The sequence below is a fragment of the Vipera ursinii genome (genome assembly GCF_947247035.1).
Source record: "Vipera ursinii genome assembly, chromosome: 2".
Classification (NCBI taxonomy): Eukaryota; Metazoa; Chordata; class Lepidosauria; order Squamata; family Viperidae; genus Vipera; species Vipera ursinii.
This window is the reverse complement of record NC_139513.1, coordinates 208,871,107-208,890,371: the sequence shown is the minus strand read 5'-3', so window position 1 is coordinate 208,890,371 and position 19,265 is coordinate 208,871,107. Positions and strand designations below refer to the sequence as shown.

The window sequence follows — 19,265 nt, the reverse complement described above, 5'->3', positions numbered from 1 at the left end:
TATGATACTGAAATTAAACTACTGTTGTAGTTTATTCCTAAAAGGCTCTTCACAGAAAACAACTAAGCACAATGCCTTTCCATGTGCTGGGCGCTAAAATGTGCATTACTTATTGAACACATAATTGCTTTCTTTTGGTTTATGGATTAAAATTCATCAAAATCAGGTTTGTTTGTTTTTCAAACAGAAGCTGAAATGATTACATTATTTAAGAATAGAATGGCAGACAAAGTGGATCCCTGCTACAATGTTGTTACCCTAAATGGCTCCTGGACTACAGGTGTGCATGCTATCTTCTTGAGAGGTACGTACAACATTTCCCATGTTGTCTTCATGTATTAGAAGAGAATACACAACTTGCTGAGATGTTTTTTTTTACCAACACAAGAAAGCTACTTACCTGAGGTAGCAGAACTGCACCTTGCTTCAGTTTAAGGGCCAAGTACTTGGACATTAACATATTATATGGATTATTCCCTGTAGTGTTGTGGCACTCATCGAATATCATCAACGTGAATATTGAAAGAGAAAGATCTGTGTCATTATTCAGAGCGTTCAAAAGAGTCTGGGGTGTCATGACAATTATATCATTCTGTTTAATAACTATTTCTGCAGGAGACTTGAAAACGTTTTCCCCACAGATGCCTGCAATGTGGTAGCTGCAAGAAAAGAGACAGATACTTCTCAGTCCTGTTTTAAGCGTTCGATCGAAAACTGCAAAATTAGGAAAGAGTTATACAGGTGGCCCTCGACTTACAACCACAACAAAATTGCTGTTGTTAAGTGAATTTTGCCCCATTTCACAACCTTTCTTGCCAGAGTTCTTAAGGGAATCGTTGAAGTTGTTAAGTTAGTAACCTGGTTGTTGAGTGAATCTGGTATTCCCCAGATTCCATGCTGACTTTGAGTGTCAGAAGGTTGCAAAAGGGGATCACATGACCCCAGGACACTGCAATCGTCATAAATATAAACCAGTTGCCAAGGGTCTGAATTCTGATCATGTGACCATAGGGATGCTTGGTTGTAAGTGTTAAAAATGATCATAAATCCCTTTTTCCAGTGCCGTTGTAACTTTGAGTGGTCATTAAGTCAACTGTTGTTAAGTCGAGAATTACCTGTATAAAACAGAGATCGTCCGTTTACCTAACGCTCCCATGCACAAACACACATAGACACTCGTGAACTGGTCATATCTGACACCGTAGTTTTTAAAATTACAACACAGGTGCTCATCACAGGTACAACCTCATACTTTACACAATGCAAGGCAAATGGCTGTTCCAGACACTGATTTCAAAATATTTTCACCTTGAGATACAGCAACAATCTAAATCAAGGGCTAGAAAAGATGCTACCGCTATTATTTTAGAACCAGGAAGCAACGGGATATCTGCATAGGACGGACTGAGATCATACTCGTTTTTGAAGTATTCATTGAAGACTTTCTTCTGTTGTTCATAAACTGGAACTTTTGTAGTGAGGAAGACCACTTTTCCTTTCTGCCCAGCAGGCCTGTTGCGGAGATGATGCTCACATATCATAATAGACACAAAAGTCTTCCCAGATCCTATAAAAATGAATAAAGGCTGGTTTGGACTTATTTGGAAGCAATGGACTAAAATTCTGAACAACAAGCTGGCAAGGCCATACTAGATGGTCCTCTCACTTAAAGAGTCCACAGTTGGGACTGGAAACTCTATCACTAAACGTTGTGGCTGCTAACTGGAAAATCTCTGACCACAACAGGCTTACAGATCTTACTTTCCCTTCGGTATTTAATCATTGCAGTTGTTAAAACAGGCCCCAAACATGGGGCAAATCTTTATTTCCTGTTTTCAGCCTATCTTGAAGGCCATCGAACAGGCTGTAGTCACACCGGACAGTTCATATATTTGTGTAAATTACTAACAAAGAATTAAGGGAGACTGAGATGCATTTCTGACTCTTTAGTCTTCATCAGTCAGCCATACCCCCAGGTTCGAATCTCAGAAGGGTATGGCTGACTGATGAAGACTAAAGAGTCAGAAATGCATCTCAGTCTCCCTTAATTCTTTGTTAGTAATTTACACACACACACACACACACACACACACACATATATATATATATGTATGTATATATGCATATATGTATATGCCCTAATAAGCAGGCATATACATAGAATGAAGGCTATTGCTAAGCACATTGATTTGTGCTTAGATTGTAAGCCGCCCTGAGTCTTCGGAGAAGGGATATAAATGGGATTAAAATTATATGTGTGTGTGTGTGTGTGTGCGTGCGTGTGTGTGTGTGCATGTCATTGTACTTTCATTGTACTTTGCTAAACAAGGCAGTGGGTTTCTTCTTTTTTCTTCAGGAAAAAGTTTATAGCCTTTCTTTAAAAAAAGTCTATCATAATTTTCCATTCCAATATAGCAAGAAACTTACTTCTAAGGGTAATTGTAGCTCAGAGAACTATAATCTTACCGGTAGGGGCACAAATCATGGTGTGTTTGCCCTTTAGAGCAGGCTCAGCAAGTTCTATCTGATAGCTCCTTGGCTTCCTCAGAACATAGCTGGCCTTCTGGAAGGCATCTAGAAGAACATGCGAACAAAATTTGTAACGTATGTAAAATACGACATATTTACATGGCACGCACAACAGAATGCCTACCATCCAAAATCACTATGTGGACACTAAGAGAAACATGTTCATTTAGAGCAGACATGTCAAACTCGCAAGGTCACATGACGAGGCCCAACGTATTGGGACAGTTTTGCCATTGCCGGAAATGGGGTGGGCGCGGCTTCCGGAGAATGCGTCCGGCCCACGGGCCGGCAGTTGGACACCCCTGATTTAGGGGGAAGAGAAGCCATATGTGTTACTTTAACTGGAACATACCCGCATACCAAAACAGTAGGCCAATGATACTCAATTATATCTCTCCATCAGGGCTTTTTTTCTCATAGAACGCTCAGAACGGATTTCCGGCACCTTTTTTGGATGGAACCTTGTAGGGTAGGCAAGGCGGGTTGTATTACATGTGTGAGTTCCGGCACCTTTTTCTTTTACAAAAAAAGCACTGCTCTCTGTCCCCAGTGAATTAAGCAATGTCACGGATGTCCCTCCTGTCTGAGTGTCAGGAGGCTGTGGGAGGTCTGGATGGGGAACAAGCAGCTTTTAACGAACGCTAGTAAAACTGACTGGTGGGACTTCACCAACTTTGGTACTGGATGGGGTGGCCTTGCCCCTAAAAGACCTCTTGTACAATCTGTCGGTCCTTCTGCTCAAGGAATAGGTGGCAGTCAGGAGGCCTTTTGCACAATTTCACATTGTGCACCAGTTGCAAATCTAAATAAAAACTTTGAAAACAGGATCTACGACGAGGTAATTAAGGTGATCAATTGGAAAAGAAGCTTTACATTGATGTGGTTGTTAAATATCAGGAGAAAAAATTTTTATATTCAATTGTTATCTATCAAAATACTAAGTAATGTACTTGGTTGGTAAAAGAATACTATTGGAAGAAGAGAAAAATCAAAGAAAGCTATTATGTGAGTTATAGAAATTGTTATTGTTTTTAAATATAAACCCAGGCAACATGCTGTTTACCAAATATTAAGGGAACTATGTTAATAAAATCAATAATATATATATATATATATATATATATTTAAAAAGGATAGGTGTCCAAATTGATCTTGGTTTTATTTGTGTTTCTTTTTTTCTTTTTGCTGTTAATTTAGACCAGCACAAAACTGATTAAAAGCAAATAACCATACATGTAAAGTTGAAAACCTTTGCACGCATGTGTCATTTTGTACAATGATGTGTGAACATGTTTACAGACTGGGAGACTTAGTTTAAACATGATGGTTAGATCCTGAAACAACTCTACATAAAAGTTTGCAGTCTTTTTTTTTGTCTGATTCAAGGAGCAAAAATTGCACTTACGCCACACATTCAATCGTCAAACAATAACATTTTCAAAACAAGAAAATATCCTGCAAGCTTTCCAATACAGGCCTGTAACAGATACTTCACAGAGAAATGCTGAGGTGAAAATAGAATTTGTGCTAGGTACACTAGTCCTCTTAAAAGAACTATGGGCTCTTCAACCATGATTGTGTTCAAGCTATTTCAGGACACTAGGCCAGTGGCTGGCACAGTTCAAACTGCACAAAAGATAAATGTAATTCACTAAAAAATAAATGAGTATTCCTTTGGTATTTAATCAATGTCTGTCTTTAGTCACATTAGAAAACCTAATATTCATCCACAAGGGGCTGTAGGGAAAGCATCAAAGTTTTTCAAGTAATATAAAGTACCACAAGCATCACCATGTGAACCTGGACATACTCCGCTGCCATAAATAAGACAGCAACAGATTAACCTTTGGTAGCACAGATCCTTTTCTTGAGAAGCCACTAAAGGTTTCCTAGAAGAATTGAGCCCGAGGCAGTTTTCCAATTGTCTTACCTGAAGGTGAACACGAATTTTCATAAAGGTTGTCTGATTCTGCTTCTTCAGAAATCTGTATTTGAAAAACACAGCTGTCTTCATCTTCATCTTCCATTTCAACATCTGCATTATCAGCTGAATACGATACAAAGAAGTCCGTTCAATTTTTGCATTTTCATTACTATTTTGCTTGGCACATCTACTGTAAAAGTACTCCTCAGATAAGTGAAAGATAACGTGAATAGGAAAGAATATATTGTCGTATTGGAATATATTGAATATCAACTCAAATGTTTTTATAATAAATTCATATTCTGCATGTTGTTGGGAATGCAATGTAAATATGTTCTAATGAATGCAGAAACACTGCAAGTTGCCATTCTTACACAACGTGGAAGCTCCTATTTGAATATTCATGCTTAAGTGACAAAATTTCTGCATTCTTCTTTGTTTATATATTCATTGAATTTCTACCCCACCCATTTCACTAAATGACACTAGTTGAGAGACTGGAGAGGAAGGGATTTCAAGAGAGTACTGTAAGCTATTTGTGTAATGCAACGGTGGCTTCCAGCATGATTGCATTGTTTTCCATGTATATAAGACAGTAAACAAGTACTCTGAGCATCCCAAAGAGTAGGGGAATAGTTAGGCAGCGAACAAAAGCCAAAGGTGCAAAACTGAGTCTTCTAACCAGAAATTACAGTTGCAATCATGTGATTTTTTCCCCTCAGTGACTGCTCCGCTTAGTGGCAGAATTGCAGGTCCCAATTAGATTTTTTTTAAATGAGGACTACCTGTAACAGCATGTCAGTGGACATCTTGCCAATTTTAAGACACATGCAAGTTAAAACCTAGGTGTTTTCATCACCTGATTATGACCATCACTACACATACCCCCACTGACACTCCACTTGGTGACTCTGCCTCTCATAACTTTCTCTATTCTAGAAGTCTTCCAAGAGAAAGAAAAGAAACTGAATGGAGAGTAAAACAAAGATATGACAATACCTCCTTTCAAATCCCATAGCTTGATTTGCTTGTCATATCCATTCATATGCAGTGCGATTTGGAAAGTTTTAGGCCAATGTTCTTTGTCTGATCGACACAGGCATTCCACCAGCTTGCTTGCACTTGCTTTTCTCCCTTTCCTTTCACTAATCTGCAAATCAGAAACATGAGGCAGAGCAGAGTACTTATTTATAGTGTTTCTAGACTCAAGACTCAAAAGATTCACTTCCACTCTTTATGGTCTTTTTGCACAAGGCAGGAAAAAAATGCATAATTTGCAGTTATAATTTGTAGTTTTGAAGATTAGGGGAAAAACTGAATAGAAAAGAGAGAGTTTTCTTTTGTAATCATAGGGCAGGAGATAATTTTGTAATTATTACTTCCTTTGATATTATTTGTTGCAAAGGAAATCGGAAGCTTCTTTTTTATATATTTCATTTCATCCTTTCTTTCTGCACCTTTGCTTTTCACTCTCTACTTCCTCGCTCTCATTCTTTGAGCCATGGTGGTGCAGTGGTTAGAATGCAGTATTGCAGGCTGACTCTGCCAACTGCCAGCAGTTTGATCTTGACTGACTCAAAGTTGACTCAACCTTCCATCCTTCTGAGGGCCGTAAAAACAAGGACCCAGATTGTTGGGGGCAATATGCTAACTCTGTAAACCACTTCAAAAAGGCTGCAAAGCACCATGAAGCGGTATATAAGTCTAAGTGCTACTGCTATTCATTTGAGTTAATTTTTATATTCTTTTTAAAACTTTCAGCAAAATTTTATGAAAATAATATCAGGAGATACACGCCCAACTAAAAGTAACTAAACTCAAAAAAACTCAACAATGATCTGAACAAAATTCACAAACCTTCTCTCCCACAGTATAGCACAAAGAGAATATAAATATAAAATAAAAAAACAAATCCAATTTTAAAATTCACCATTTATTCCTTTCTTTCTTCATGCATGTTAATTCTCTTGCTTACCAACCCGTAACCTGGACCACATCAGAATCTTCTCAAATATTTAGAGAAATGAATCAACCTGGTAAGAGTAGATAAGGGTTTTATTTTTGCTGCTCTCTGATCAAGCTAAATTAGCACACTGTGCAAAATGAAAGTCAGGGCTGTCTTCTAAAACAATGTGGGCCACCTGAGTGGATGGCGAGTTTAAATAAATAATACCTTACGAATCTCTTCCCATTCCTGAGTTCGGAGGCAGTCTGTCATGTGGCCTTGAATATCTGTGACATCAATGTCCTGCAGAATGGGCTCAATTCGTTTCAACAGTTGCCTGTGAGGTTCCAGACCTTCAATTCTCTTGAAATCCCACTGGTCAATTGCATCATGAAGGCCGGTGTAATCTTAAGAAGCAGAACAGAAGATACAAATCAGAATTAAAGTGGCAACTGACTAAAGTCGATTATCAGCAACAGGTGGTATACCTGGTGCCTTTTTAAGTTAGCTTCAGCCCACTCCAAAATGTGGAAGGTGAATGTGTTGAGAATCCCTACTGATCAATTCCCCTAGGAGACTTGGAGAGCTTTTAAACACCCTTTCTTCCTCCCCGTTCCATAATACTTGGGGGCTGAAGGAAGGATATAACCTACAGGAACAACTGACCTTCTTAATGTAAGAGATGGTTGATAACATTTATTGTTGTAAACATTTCCTTATTATCATGATGTTCTGATTCTGTTGGTTGGGTTGACTGACTTCTTTTAAGCTATTTAAAGTCAGTTAGACAGAAACGGCATCAAGCTCACACTAACAAACTAATAACACACAACACAGGGGAAACAGTTGTGTCTGGTTGGAACAGCTAGGTTAGGGGTAGGCAACCTTGGCTCATTTATGACTCGTGGATTTGAAGTCTCAGAATTCCTGAGCCAGCCATGCTGGCTCAGGAATTCTGAAACTTGAAGTCCACGAGTCATAAAAGAGCCAAGGTTGCCTACCCCTGAGCTAGGTGAACGGTAGTTTTTTTTTTTAAAAAAAAATAAGACCTCTTTTAGCACTTAGGACAGAATGAATAAAGGCTTCCTGCAACCTGGAGCAACCGCAGAGGCATGTCAACAGAAACGACGCTGCATGAAAGTAAGCACAATCTGCAGATCCCGGAGCTGCTAAGCCCCGGGGACAATTGTATCGTTTACCAAGACTCACGGTGGCACTAGGGCTGAAGCTGAGGCCTGGGCCTCTACTTCAGGCCCAACCTTGGAGGAATGGAATAACTAGCTGTGGCAAGCTCACTGTGGTCAACTCACCATGGCCAACTTACTGCAGGACAATTCAGTAATTCAATTATTTAAAATAATTTTTTAAAGTATTTTAAGTGTTGTCATTCACATTTCATTTTGTCCCTCCTTTTGCATCCTTTATTTAATGACTTTATTCCAGACATGTGAAACTCATGACATCACGTGACGTCGCACGATGTATCGGAACTTTTTCTCCATTGCTGGCAATGGGTGGGCAGGGTTTCCTTGTGACACGTCCGGCCAAGGGCTGGCAGTTTGACACCCCTGCTCTATTCCATCATTTCAATATCAGTTTAACTCTTACCCTGCAATGAGTTGGCTGTGTTGAGTTGGCCACAGGAAGCTGGCCAAAACAAGATGCCTATATGAAGTTGGCCACGGTGAATTGGCCACTGTGACTTATCCTAGTCCATGAGTCGGCAACCCACGGCTCCAGAGCCGCATGCGGCTCTTTGAGCCCTCTCCTGCGGCTCCCAGACCTCCTCCGGCGGAGGTTTGGGGAGCTGCACGCGCAGCTCTCCAAACCTCGACTGCCCCGTTTGCAGAGATGCTGCCTTCATCCATGTTTGACGAAGGCAGCAGCTCTCCAGTTTGCAGAACTTCTGCCTGCGGTGGAGGTTTGGAGAGGTGCGCGCGCACCTCTCCAAACCGCCGCCGTCCCGTTTGTACAGCTGCCATGTTTGACGAGCGCAGCAGGTCTTTGAATAGGCGGCGGCGGTTTGGAGAGTGCGCGCGCACCTCTCCAAACTGCCGCCGTCCCATTCAGAGGTCTGCCGCGCTCGTCAAAAATGAACGAACGCGGCAGGTCTCCAAACGGGCGGCGGCAGTTTGGAGAGGCGCGCACGCACTCTCCAAACTACCACCGCCCTGTTTGCACAGCTGCTACATTTGTCCGTGTTTGACAAATGCAGCAAATCTCCAAACAGGACGGTGGTTTGGAGAGGTGTGCAGGCACTCTCCAAACTGCCACCGTCCTCTTTGCATAGCTGCTGCATTCGTCTGTGTTTCTTTCAAATGCGGAGGAATGCAGCAGCTCTGCAAACGGGGCGGCAGCGGTTTGGAGAGCTGCGCAGCTCTCCAAACCTCCGCCTCCATGTTTGGAGAGCTGATGAGTTCATCAACCCAGAGGTTTGGAGGTCCCGGGAGAGGGGCAGGGATCCTCTGAAAGGCCGTTTCCTTCCTCAGCCTGCGAGTCCCTCCCTCCCCCCCCTAAGCTGGCGGCATTGGGTAGCGACAAGTGCGTGCGGCTCAGGATGTGGTGCGGGCGTAGGGGTGGTGTATGTTTTTGCTTGTTCTGCGCATGCGCTTGCGTGCCCACAGGTGTGCACACATTTTGCGGCTCCCACTTTTTTGTCTGTATGACGGAACCGGTTCCGAGTGGCTCTTTTGCTGTTTCCAGTTGCTGACCCCTGTCCTAGACCCAGCTTTGGTGAGACCACAGAGTGCCACTTATTCAAGATGGTCTAAATGGAGGAGGGGTGGAGGAGAGAAAATGGTTTATCTTTTGTTCAGAGTAGACAGCAGAGTTAGGCATTTTATGAAATTTTTGACACACCAAGCCCAAAACCACCTTCATGGTTTACTGCCTTGTCGTGGTGAAGGGGCTTGCGTAATTCAATGAAGCTATGAGCTATGCCGTGCAGGGCCACCCAAGACGGAAAGGTCATAGCAGAGAGTTCTCCAAATACAAGAAATCTCAAAACACACTGCAGCCCACGGAGTGTCCCTTTTTCACGAAACTCTGTTCAAGCTCTGGACAAACTGGGGAGATTTTCTCCCACAGCGGAGAGCATAAAAGTAAGCAATCCTTTCACACAATGTTTCTGATTGGAGGTATTTCCTAAGCTCCATAATCAATGTTTGGGTTTTTTTTGACCCTACAGCTATTCTCTTCTCTTCTCTGAGCTACAAAAAAGAATGGTGTTTTCCCCCTGAGCAAAGGAAATTCTCTTCCTTCCTGATAACGATATGTTCCCCAAAATCATTTTAACAGCATCGCCCCCCCCAAAAAAATTATCCCTACTAATTTCACCGTCACGATGATGGTTTGTTTAAAGCAGAAGAACAAATGCACTATCCCTCCAGTAGGGTAGTGTGCCTACTTTGTTAATTTAAATCGCATCTGTTTGGTAAATTTTATCATAAAAATAATGAAGAAAACCCCAGTTCCTAATTCCATCTTTCATTTCCGGCAAACTTACTGTTACTTTATGTACTGGGCTTAATTGTAACACCAGGTGGTAAGCTGGAGCTAGCTAACAGATCCCAGCAACTCAGACTCCCCATCTCCAGTGCTGCTATTGGCTGCCCCTAGGTGGCAAAGGGTTGCTTTAAACCTATTGGCTGCCACTTAGGGGCCAGGCTATAAATTGCTGCAGGCTGCAGCTCAGTTCAGTTCCTGCAAGCAAATAAACATGACCATTGCTGAACTCACTCGCCTCGTCTTCATTCCTGCGCAACAAACTCACTACACACAAACACACACACACACACACACACACACACACATATTCAATGTCTAATACTCTGAACCAGACATGTGAAACAGAAGGCCCATGGGCCGGATTCGGCCTGCCATGTGGTTCCGTCTGGCCCGGGGACCTGCTCTGGAAACAGTGAAGGACCGGCCCATGGCACCTCGGCCTGGCCTGACCAGGTGCTGATCTACAACCTGGTGCCAGCCATCAAAGCCAGAACGTGCTCAGCCTTAGATCCACAAGGCAGCTCTGGAACCAGCGATGGGTGCCCCCACCCCACAGGCACACTCACAAGAGGCAGCATCCCTGTTGGCTGTCTTGCCCCAAAGGCTGATTTCACCCAGGACGCTGGCGCTGGCCATCTCCTGTGCGCATACCCATGAGGCAGAGGCAGCAGGGTGGCCCCTGGCTGGTTCAAGGGCTGCCCTGTGGATCTAAGGCTGAGCGCGTTCTGGCTTTCATGGACGCAACCAGGTTGTAGATCAGTGCCACACACCCCCTCCCACCAGCACCTCCATGGCCCACTCGCTGACCTAGCCTCGCAGCCACTAGGCTTTCCTTTCACCAGGACTGGCCCTCCCCATGTGGGATAGTGATGGCTTGCGGCAGCATGGACATCAGCAGCACTGGCAATCTCTCCCCCTCCCATAACCCCTTCCTAATAAGGAAAGAAATGAGAATGGGAGGGAGGGAGGGAGGGAGGAAGGGAGGAAGGAAGGAAGGAAGGAAGGAAGGAAGGAAGGAAGGAAGGAAGGAAGGAAGGAAGGAAGGAAGGAAGGAAGGGCAACTTAGTTGGAGAGATGCCCCAATTCACACAGTTCTGCTTCGATCCTGGATCCATTTAGACTTGGGCTCAAAGGAGAAAGCAATTTTGTGTTCTCTTTTGTCACAGATAGGACTCTATTGGCAATCCAAGTTAACACTGGTATTCTTGAATTGCGAACTCTTAGGAAAGTATCCCCTCCTTGTGTGTTGCAAACAGCCATTTCCAGTGGAGAAAACAGGACAAAACAGAGTGGGGGAAAATATTTTCCTTTGGTACCGTATATTTCCAGTCTGAATTAGAACATGGCAGGCTCCCTACAGGAGAGTCCTTTTACAGATTATGTATTAATAGAAAAGCAACTAACTTACCTCTGTTCCTAAATGCTAAAGCTGTTGCACATAAAAAACGGAGGAGCTCTGATCAACTACCACAGCCACCATTTTGACAGTTTTGCTGTAAGGTTGTCTGTGGACGCCCCCACTAAATGCAAGCATGGAATAAAATGAGCCTGGTTTGCTCTCAGTCTTTTAAGTGGCCACATACTTCTAGCAAAAGAGGCATTTGATCACAAGGCAAGGAGGCATCGAGAAATGTTTCCCCTTTTGCATTTGAGCATCCAAGAAGGGACAGGAAAGGAGAAAGGGAAAGAGGAAAGAAAAAGAAGGAAAGAGGGGAAGGAAGGAAAGGAAGGAAAGGAGAATGAAGAGGGAAGGAAAAAGAAGAAAAGGGGGGAAGGAAGGAAGGAAGGAAGGAAGGAAGGAAGGAAGGAAGGAAGGAAGGAAGGAAGGAAGGAAGGTTATAATGAGAGGGAGGGAGGGTCTGAGGGAAGTCCTGCCTTAGACTTGGCCACGAGCAGCCCTGCTGCCCTTTTGCCATCCCCTTGTCCCCTCTTCCTGTCCTCTCCTGATGGTCTCCCATCCTATTGCTGAGGATGCTTTGGTTATAAAGCTGGGTCTCCTCACAGGGAGACGTAGTGGGCCTCTCTCTGACCCACACATTTTGCCCTCCCACACACACCATGAGCAACTTGGTCAAGGAGAGCGAGTCAATCAGCAGCAGCCTTGAGGAAGAGGTAAGTGCAGCCGGGTGCCCCCTTGGGAAAGGCTGGACTGGGCGCTTGCCCTCCACTGCCCAGGGCTCCGGGCAACCTGCATCACTGAGGGTCCTCTGCATGGCCTGAGAGGGACAACAAAGGTATAGTGCTCACCCTGGTCTCACCTTCCTCGGCTGGAGACAATGGATCCCACTCAGACCACCACAGGTGCCCACCAATACAATCAATGTTAAGCTGGCCATGCCCGCCCCGGGCACATCCACCCCCACTATGCTCACCCCGGCCACACCACCACCACCCGGCTCCTCAATGTCAACCTCAACCCTGATGTGGCCCTCAATGAAATTGAGTCTGACACCCCTGCTCTGAATTCTTTGAATAATTCTTTCGTGTGACACCCATTCAGTGAAATTGCAACAGTTTACATAGATCCACTGATTTAGAGTTTTAGAGGGAAAAGGATTGTAGTTTAGCAAACACTTCCTATGTAATAAAGCAATTATACCTGATGCTTTTAGTGCATCCAGAAAACCACGGAACCATCCATCCACGTTGAGCTGTAGAATGGACTGAAGAAAGAGTTCTGCTGCCTTGGTGGGCTGGTTGCTTTCCTCTTGAATTCGCTCCACAGTCTCTAAAATTGTAGACAAAACTGTTGCAGTAAATTTCTCACCTTAAGGTTCAAAGCAAAACAACAGACTTTGAGAGTATCGCACCTTTCCCATTTGAACTTTCCAAGGGCCCATGATTCTGTTTGCAACATACTCGGAGAAGGGCGGGATATAAATGGAATTAAAAAAAATAATTCATTCTGATGCTATTTAGAAAATGTTTCTCTGTGTGTCTGCTTGCTTATTGAAAACACATTACAAGTAGTTCTTACTTACCGACTGTGTCCCTCAGCATCCATTGAGTGTTACAACAGTGCTGTCCTCAGTAATGTAATTGCCAATACAGTCAATATTCATTGCCCTCTACCTAATATGTTGTTTTTTCTTTCTCCAACCTCCTTGCAGAGTAGACAATTGGAAAGGAAATGATTACAAGAGAGTAAGCACGCACATACTGGGGAATAAATATCAAAACCAATACATATTGGCAGCCATTAGCACACTATGCAAACAGCCCGTATATTCCCCACTGGGTGTTTGCTTATTCTTTTGTAATCCCTTCTTCTCCAATCTCTCCAGTTTATGAGGGAGGCAAAGCAATTACTGTAAGCCAGACATGTCGAACACAAGGCCCGGGGGCCGGATCCGGCCCGCAAAGTAGTTTCATGTGGCCCCCGAAGCCATCCTGGAAACAGTGAGGGAACGGCCCCCACTGCCTTGGCCCTGGCCCAGAGACCCTCCTTCTGCCAGAGACCCTCAGATCTGTCCCACTCCTGCCCAGGCCTCCATAGGCACCCTTGATGCGAACGATGCAGAGCTGGCCACGCCCATCCAATAGGCCATACACACTCTAGCCCCGCCCACCTAGTAGGCCATGCCCACCCTGGCCATACCCACCCAGCCCCCTGAGGGCAACCACAATGCTGATGCAGCCCTCAATAAAATTGAGTTTGACACCCCTGCTGTAAGCAATCTCTCCTGTGTCTGACTTGTTTCCCTTTTGCATGTCCTCTCGATTCCCCTCCTTGTCCAGCTGCACCATGAAGGACCAGTTTAGGCACATCTCCTCAGCAGTGGGAAGAAGACAACAGCAAAGGTAAGCTAGGGATGACAAGGACAGTGAAGAGCAGAGATGGGTGGGAATAGGTAAGTGGGTAATGTTGAAGCTGAAGCACATCCCGTAGTCAATGTGGGCAAGTTGCCAATTTTTAAGTTTTGATCACTGAACCAAGAAATACTGCAACCCATAACTTCAAAGACCAGACATTAAATAAGATTTGTTCAGCATCATCATAACTTTGAATATTTGTGGAATGAATGGCTGTGAAGCGAAGGCTATCTGTAAAATTTTCTGTATTTCTTTATATCTAGATACTAGATATCTGGTGTTTTGCAGTCTGGCTGTGTTAGACCTGCGGAAGACGAATATTTGACCATCACAAGGATCTCTTCGCCTTCTCCATCACACTCTCTTAGTTGTTATCAATGGATGAGGTTTTACAACCAACTACAAAGCACATTTACACACATGAGTCAGACCAACTAAGTATGCTTCATCTTCTGTATAAGACTAAGCTTTTAAGGTGACTTGAATCACATGCCTGGCAAATGCATTACTCTACCAAACCTTTGGAAGAAATTGCTGAAATATATAATTAAATTAATCAGATACAGTGATAAATCTATTCTGCGTTCTTGTTGGTTCTAGTATTTTAAGTCTTCATCAACATAACCAATATTATGTAATTGTCAAGGTTGACTCTGGACCAATGAAATCTCTCAGCCTAGCCTATTTCATGAGGTTATTATGAGAGAAAAAAGGAGGAATTCTATGCCCATGCAGCCTTGTTTTCCAGGAGGACAGACTGGATGAGATAAACTCTTGCATGCACAGACTAGGATTGGCATTCATGAAGTGAAACTGGGATTAGGTGCACTTGCGATGGGAGGCAGTTATCTATGAGAAATGAGGTGGTGATAAGCTGCCAGGGAAAGCCAAGGTAAATCATCAAAACAATTAAAAAATGAAAGTTAGAATATTTTGGACATGTGATGGGGCACGCTCCATTTAATCCTCCAGGGAAAGATTGAAGGCAAATGAGGTCCAGGGAGAAGAAGATCATCATGGCTTCAAAAATCTAAGGGACTGGTTTGGACAAAACTCAGCAGCACTTTTTTGTGCGGCAGCTGATAAAAACAGGATCACCAACATGATCACCAACATCTGATAATGGATATGCCACAAGAAGGAAGAATCTATGGGATCATCTGATAATGTCTATGGCATGAGGATGACTTGAGACTTGAGAGGAGAGGAAGAAATTAACAATGATGTTTTCAAACAGTACTTTGACACAAAGGGTATGTCATTAAACAATCATATTAAATAATAATAAAAAAACCTTTACAGTGAAACTGAATCACTTTTCACTTTTGGTTGTTTTTGAAAATCAGTCCCTTTTCAACCTAACCATTTGAGTTCTGAATGAAATGTGGACTGTATTTAAAAGTGAGTTAAGTGTTAGAGGGGGGGGAAGTATAGAGAGAATGAATAGGATTACAAATAAATATACGAAGAGCAAATATGACGAGAGGAAACCTGAGAACACCAGTGTTAAGATGCAGAGGTAAGTGATTAAAGATGGTTTGCAGGATCAGAAAATTATGGCGAGCGAGCTTTTTATCAAGACTGCGTACTCTGAAACACCAGGACTTGCACGTATGAAATGTATCCATCTCTTTCCTTGTTTCAAAGAAGGAAATCTACTTTGCATTCCCAGACAGCCATTACTTATTTCACTTTATTATTTATTTATTTATTTATTTATTTATTTATTTATTTATTTATTTATTTATTTAAATTCCATTTATATCCCGCCCTTCTCCGTAGACTCAGGGCGGCTTACAAGCTTTAGCAGTAGCCTTCATTCTATGTATATGCAAATAGTAGTAGTAGTATTAGACGAAAAAATCCTGCAATTTTTTTTTAAGGAGGAAAACTGTTAAGAAGCAGGACACGAGCGCCCCTAGAGGGCTTTAGTGCCGTCTGCTGGCAGGATTCTTGCCCCGCCTCCTCAGCTGCTTTCAGCCAATAAGTGCCCCGCTTCCCCCTCCCGGTTATCAAGATAATTCCGAAAAAGAGCAGGTTGGATGCGGGGCCGCAATGTTTGCCAAGCGCGAGGAAACACTCCCCCGCCCCGCCCCCGCTCCAATCATCTCGAGGCAGTCCACCGAACAACCTCTTGCCATGCGCGCAGGGGTTACCTAGGAAACCAAAATCAGGAAAGCCTCGCATCTGCCGCCGCGAAAGTGCTGCGTGCAAAGCCGCCGCGAGACGCGTGAAAGAAAGATGGCTTAAGCGCAAAGCTTTCCGAACGTCAGAACCCGCTTAGCTTGACTTCTCTGCGCCAAAAAAAAAAAAAAACCTGCAAGAAGAACGGTGGGCGAAATAGTGCCGTGTAGAGATGCCTCTCGGGTTCTTCGCTGAACGTCAGCTAGGCGGAAGCACTTTTTCTTTCAACATCTTTCCGTCCAACCATCACCAACCTCCTCTGAAAAATCATATAGCCAATGCCTCCCGGGGGCTCAACTGAAATCGACACGTAAGCTCTCTGCTTTATAAATTACGCTGCTTTGATTGGCATCGAGCACGTGTGAGAAAGGCGGACAGACAGTATATGAAAAAGCAGGAAGGGTGCCTTGGTTTTTAATTTCTTCACCCTGTTTCTAAACCATCACTATGAAATTTCTGGTTGCTGTAAGCATCTCCATGTAATTGCGGGCAGGTGATTTTATTCTTAAGTCAACCAATTGACACTAACAACAACAAAAACAACAATAATAATAATAATAATAATAATAATAATAATAATAATAATAATAATAATAATAATGAGGAGGAGGAGGAGGAGAATTTATTTATTTATTTTATTGGATTTATATACTCAGGGCTGTTTACAAGGTATTTAAAACAAAAATCAATACAAAAGTTAAAAACAATTTAAAAAGATTAAATCAAATCCCTGAAAAAATATATAAAAACCCTGATTAAAATTCTCAGCCTGGTCCGGAAAGCTCAAAGAGCCAGTTCTTCAGGTCCCGGTGAAATGAATGGAAGTGGGGGGGGGGCTGGTTCCAGAGGGCAGGCGCACCCACTGAGAAGGCCCTACCCCTGGGTGTTACCTGCTGGCAATCTTTTATCGGTGGCACCCTGAGAAGACCCTCCCTGTGGGAACGCACTGGACGAAGGGAACTTGATGCCGGCAGCAGGTGCTCCCTCAGATATCCCGGACCCAAGCCATGTAGGGCTTTATAGGTCATCAGCAGCACCTTGAATCTCACCAGGAGGGCAACCGGAAGCCAATGCAGCTCATGGAGCAGAGGTGTTACATGGGAGTAACGGAAACCCCCATCACAACCGCATTCTGCACCAGCTGAAGCCTCTGAGTGGTCCTCAAGAAGAAGTAGAAGTTGTTTTTAAGCTAATTTGCTTTTTATTTGGGTATCTGCTTCTCCATTCCAAAAATCTGAAGCGACTATTCCTCAAAATATCTGGAGAATATCTGGAGATCACGCAATCATTCTAACGTCAACAGTGTCTACGGGTATTCTGAGTTAGGTGTCGCTTAAGGTGTCCCTATTCAAAAGTGTGAACAAAATGCCATCTGGTAAATCAAGCTACCTCTGTCTGACGCCCTCATAATGTTGCATTACAGTTCCCATCGGGCCAGCCAGCATGCCCGATGGCCGGAGTAACTGGGTTATATACTCCTACATGCTCGATGGTCAGGATATCTGGGTTATATATTCCTACATTCCTAAGTGGCGTCCAGTTGGGTACATCACAACGTGATGACTGCGATTAAAACAATAAATAAAACTTCGGTGGTTCCAACTTACCATCGGACAGCCAGGTTTTCATGTAGCTCAATACATAAGCAGGATTTAAAGTCTTCACTATGTATTCCTTGCAGCGAAGCAAATTCTCTCGTTCGACCTCCGTCATTTTTCTCCTTTCTCCTTAAACCTCCGGCGTTGCAATGGTTGTTTTCTTTCTCTCTCTTTCTCTCGTGTTCCGTTTTAATTCCAACTCTGCTCCAGAAGAAATCCCCCCCCCTAAAGAAATCAAAAACCCGACCGCAAAGACCGCTCGCTCGCCCTTCTAAAACTAACAACGGGGGAAAGGCAGCTTAAAAGAAAAAAGGAGAAAAAAAAGCAGCCTCCCGAGGAAAGCCAAGCCGTCCAATCAAAACCCTCCGCTTCGAGACCCGCTCGATTCCTGCGAATCAGCCGAGCGGAGGCGAGAATCGAAAGTGAAAGAAGTTTCCCCCAAAGGGAGGAAAGGCGGCTGGAAAAAAACGCGGGAAACCGAAAGTGGCTCGCGGGGAGGGCGGGGGCAGCGTCCAAGCAGGGAAACGAAACGCGGCCCTTTTTTTTGTGTGTGTGTGTGTCTGTCTGTCTGTCTGTCTGTCTGTCCCTATTTGGGTTGGTCTCCGAAGTGGCTGCGGCGGGTTTTAAGGGCAGACGGGGCCCGAGTTCAGAAAGAAACTTTAGACAGGGGGTCTTCAAACTTGGCCCTTTTATGACTTGTGGACTTCAACTCCCAGAATTCCTCAGCCAGCAAAGCTGGCTGAGGAATTCTGGGAGTTGAAGTCCACAAGTCATAAAAGGGCCAAGTTTGAAGACCCCTGCTTTAGCAGCTGCCGTCCCAAAACAGAGAGGGTGGTGTGGGGGGGTGAAACCCCTGCCCCCCCCCGATGAGGGCGAGGTGCGAGTTCTTCCCCTCTCCGCCGGGAGACGCTGTAAGCAGCCAGGTGGCAAGGAGAGCGCGGTGGCTTTCCTGCCCCCCCCCAACCGCTCTAAGAGTGCTTTCTCGCCTGCACCCCAAGTTTTCGACCCCGGCTCTCCAGTCAAGATGGACAGTGATGATCAGCTGTCATTGGGGGGGGATGTTAATGCCCCGACCATCTGAAAGCCGAAGGTTGGCTGAGTGGCTTCAATGCTCCAACACGGGAAGTTTTTAAGAAGAGATTGGACAGCTGTTTGTCTGAAATGGTATATTGCAGTTGCCCTCAGGGGGCTGGGTGGGTATGGCCAGGGTGGGCGTGGCCTACTGGGTGGGCATGGCTAGAGTGTGTACAGTCTACTGGGTGGGCATGGCCAGCTCTACATCGTTCGCATCAAGGGTGCCTATGGGGGCCTGGGCAGGAGTGGGACAGATCTGAGGGTCTCTGGCAGAAGGAGGGTCTCTGGGCCAGGGCCAAGGCAGTGGGGGCCATTCCCTCACTGTTTCCAGGATGGCTTCGCGGGCCGCATGAAACCACTTCGCAGGTCGGATCCGGCCCTCGGGCCTTGTGTTTGACATGTCTGGTATAGGGTTTCCTGCCTGAGCAGGGGGTTGGACTAGATGACCTCCAAGGTCCCTTCTAACATTATCATCGTCCTTATTATTATTAATAATAATCATCATCGCACAGTCAGCCAGATGTTCAGATTGGATTTGGCAGTTTTGTCTACCTATGGAGTCCTTACCAAGGACCCGGGACAGGCAGATGTGGATGTTTGATGGCATTACAGATATCGTCGCAGGATGGAAGGAATTCCTAGTAAGGCCGCCTTTTGCAATTGACTAATGGCTCCAGTTGTTTTGAGATTG

General features: G+C 44.3%; 1 protein-coding gene and 1 long non-coding RNA gene across 3 annotated transcripts in view; one reads left to right on the top strand and one right to left on the bottom strand.

The window, feature by feature from the left end:
- Window positions 1-17,799, bottom strand: part of RIGI (RNA sensor RIG-I) — a 34,843-nt gene extending 17,044 nt beyond the window's left edge. Inside the window, exons 1-8 of one of the 2 annotated variants that reach the window (XM_083353771.1) lie at window positions 17,510-17,799; window positions 12,505-12,633; window positions 6,627-6,805; window positions 5,453-5,603; window positions 4,460-4,576; window positions 2,467-2,574; window positions 1,309-1,567; window positions 401-659 (exon numbers count right to left, since the gene is read on the bottom strand). In XM_083353771.1, the coding sequence (XP_083209897.1) occupies window positions 401-659; window positions 1,309-1,567; window positions 2,467-2,574; window positions 4,460-4,576; window positions 5,453-5,603; window positions 6,627-6,805; window positions 12,505-12,633; window positions 17,510-17,615 (1,308 nt within the window). In that variant the 5' untranslated portion in view covers window positions 17,616-17,799. The remainder of the gene's footprint in view (window positions 1-400; window positions 660-1,308; window positions 1,568-2,466; window positions 2,575-4,459; window positions 4,577-5,452; window positions 5,604-6,626; window positions 6,806-12,504; window positions 12,634-17,509) is intronic. The other variant, XM_083353772.1, reaches the window with a different exon arrangement.
- On the top strand, window positions 270-14,284 carry LOC310635141. The gene is made up of 3 exons (XR_014491337.1): window positions 270-304; window positions 13,644-13,706; window positions 13,982-14,284. It is a non-coding gene; the product is annotated as an uncharacterized lncRNA (long non-coding RNA).
- Window positions 17,800-19,265: the final 1,466 nt, after the last annotated feature.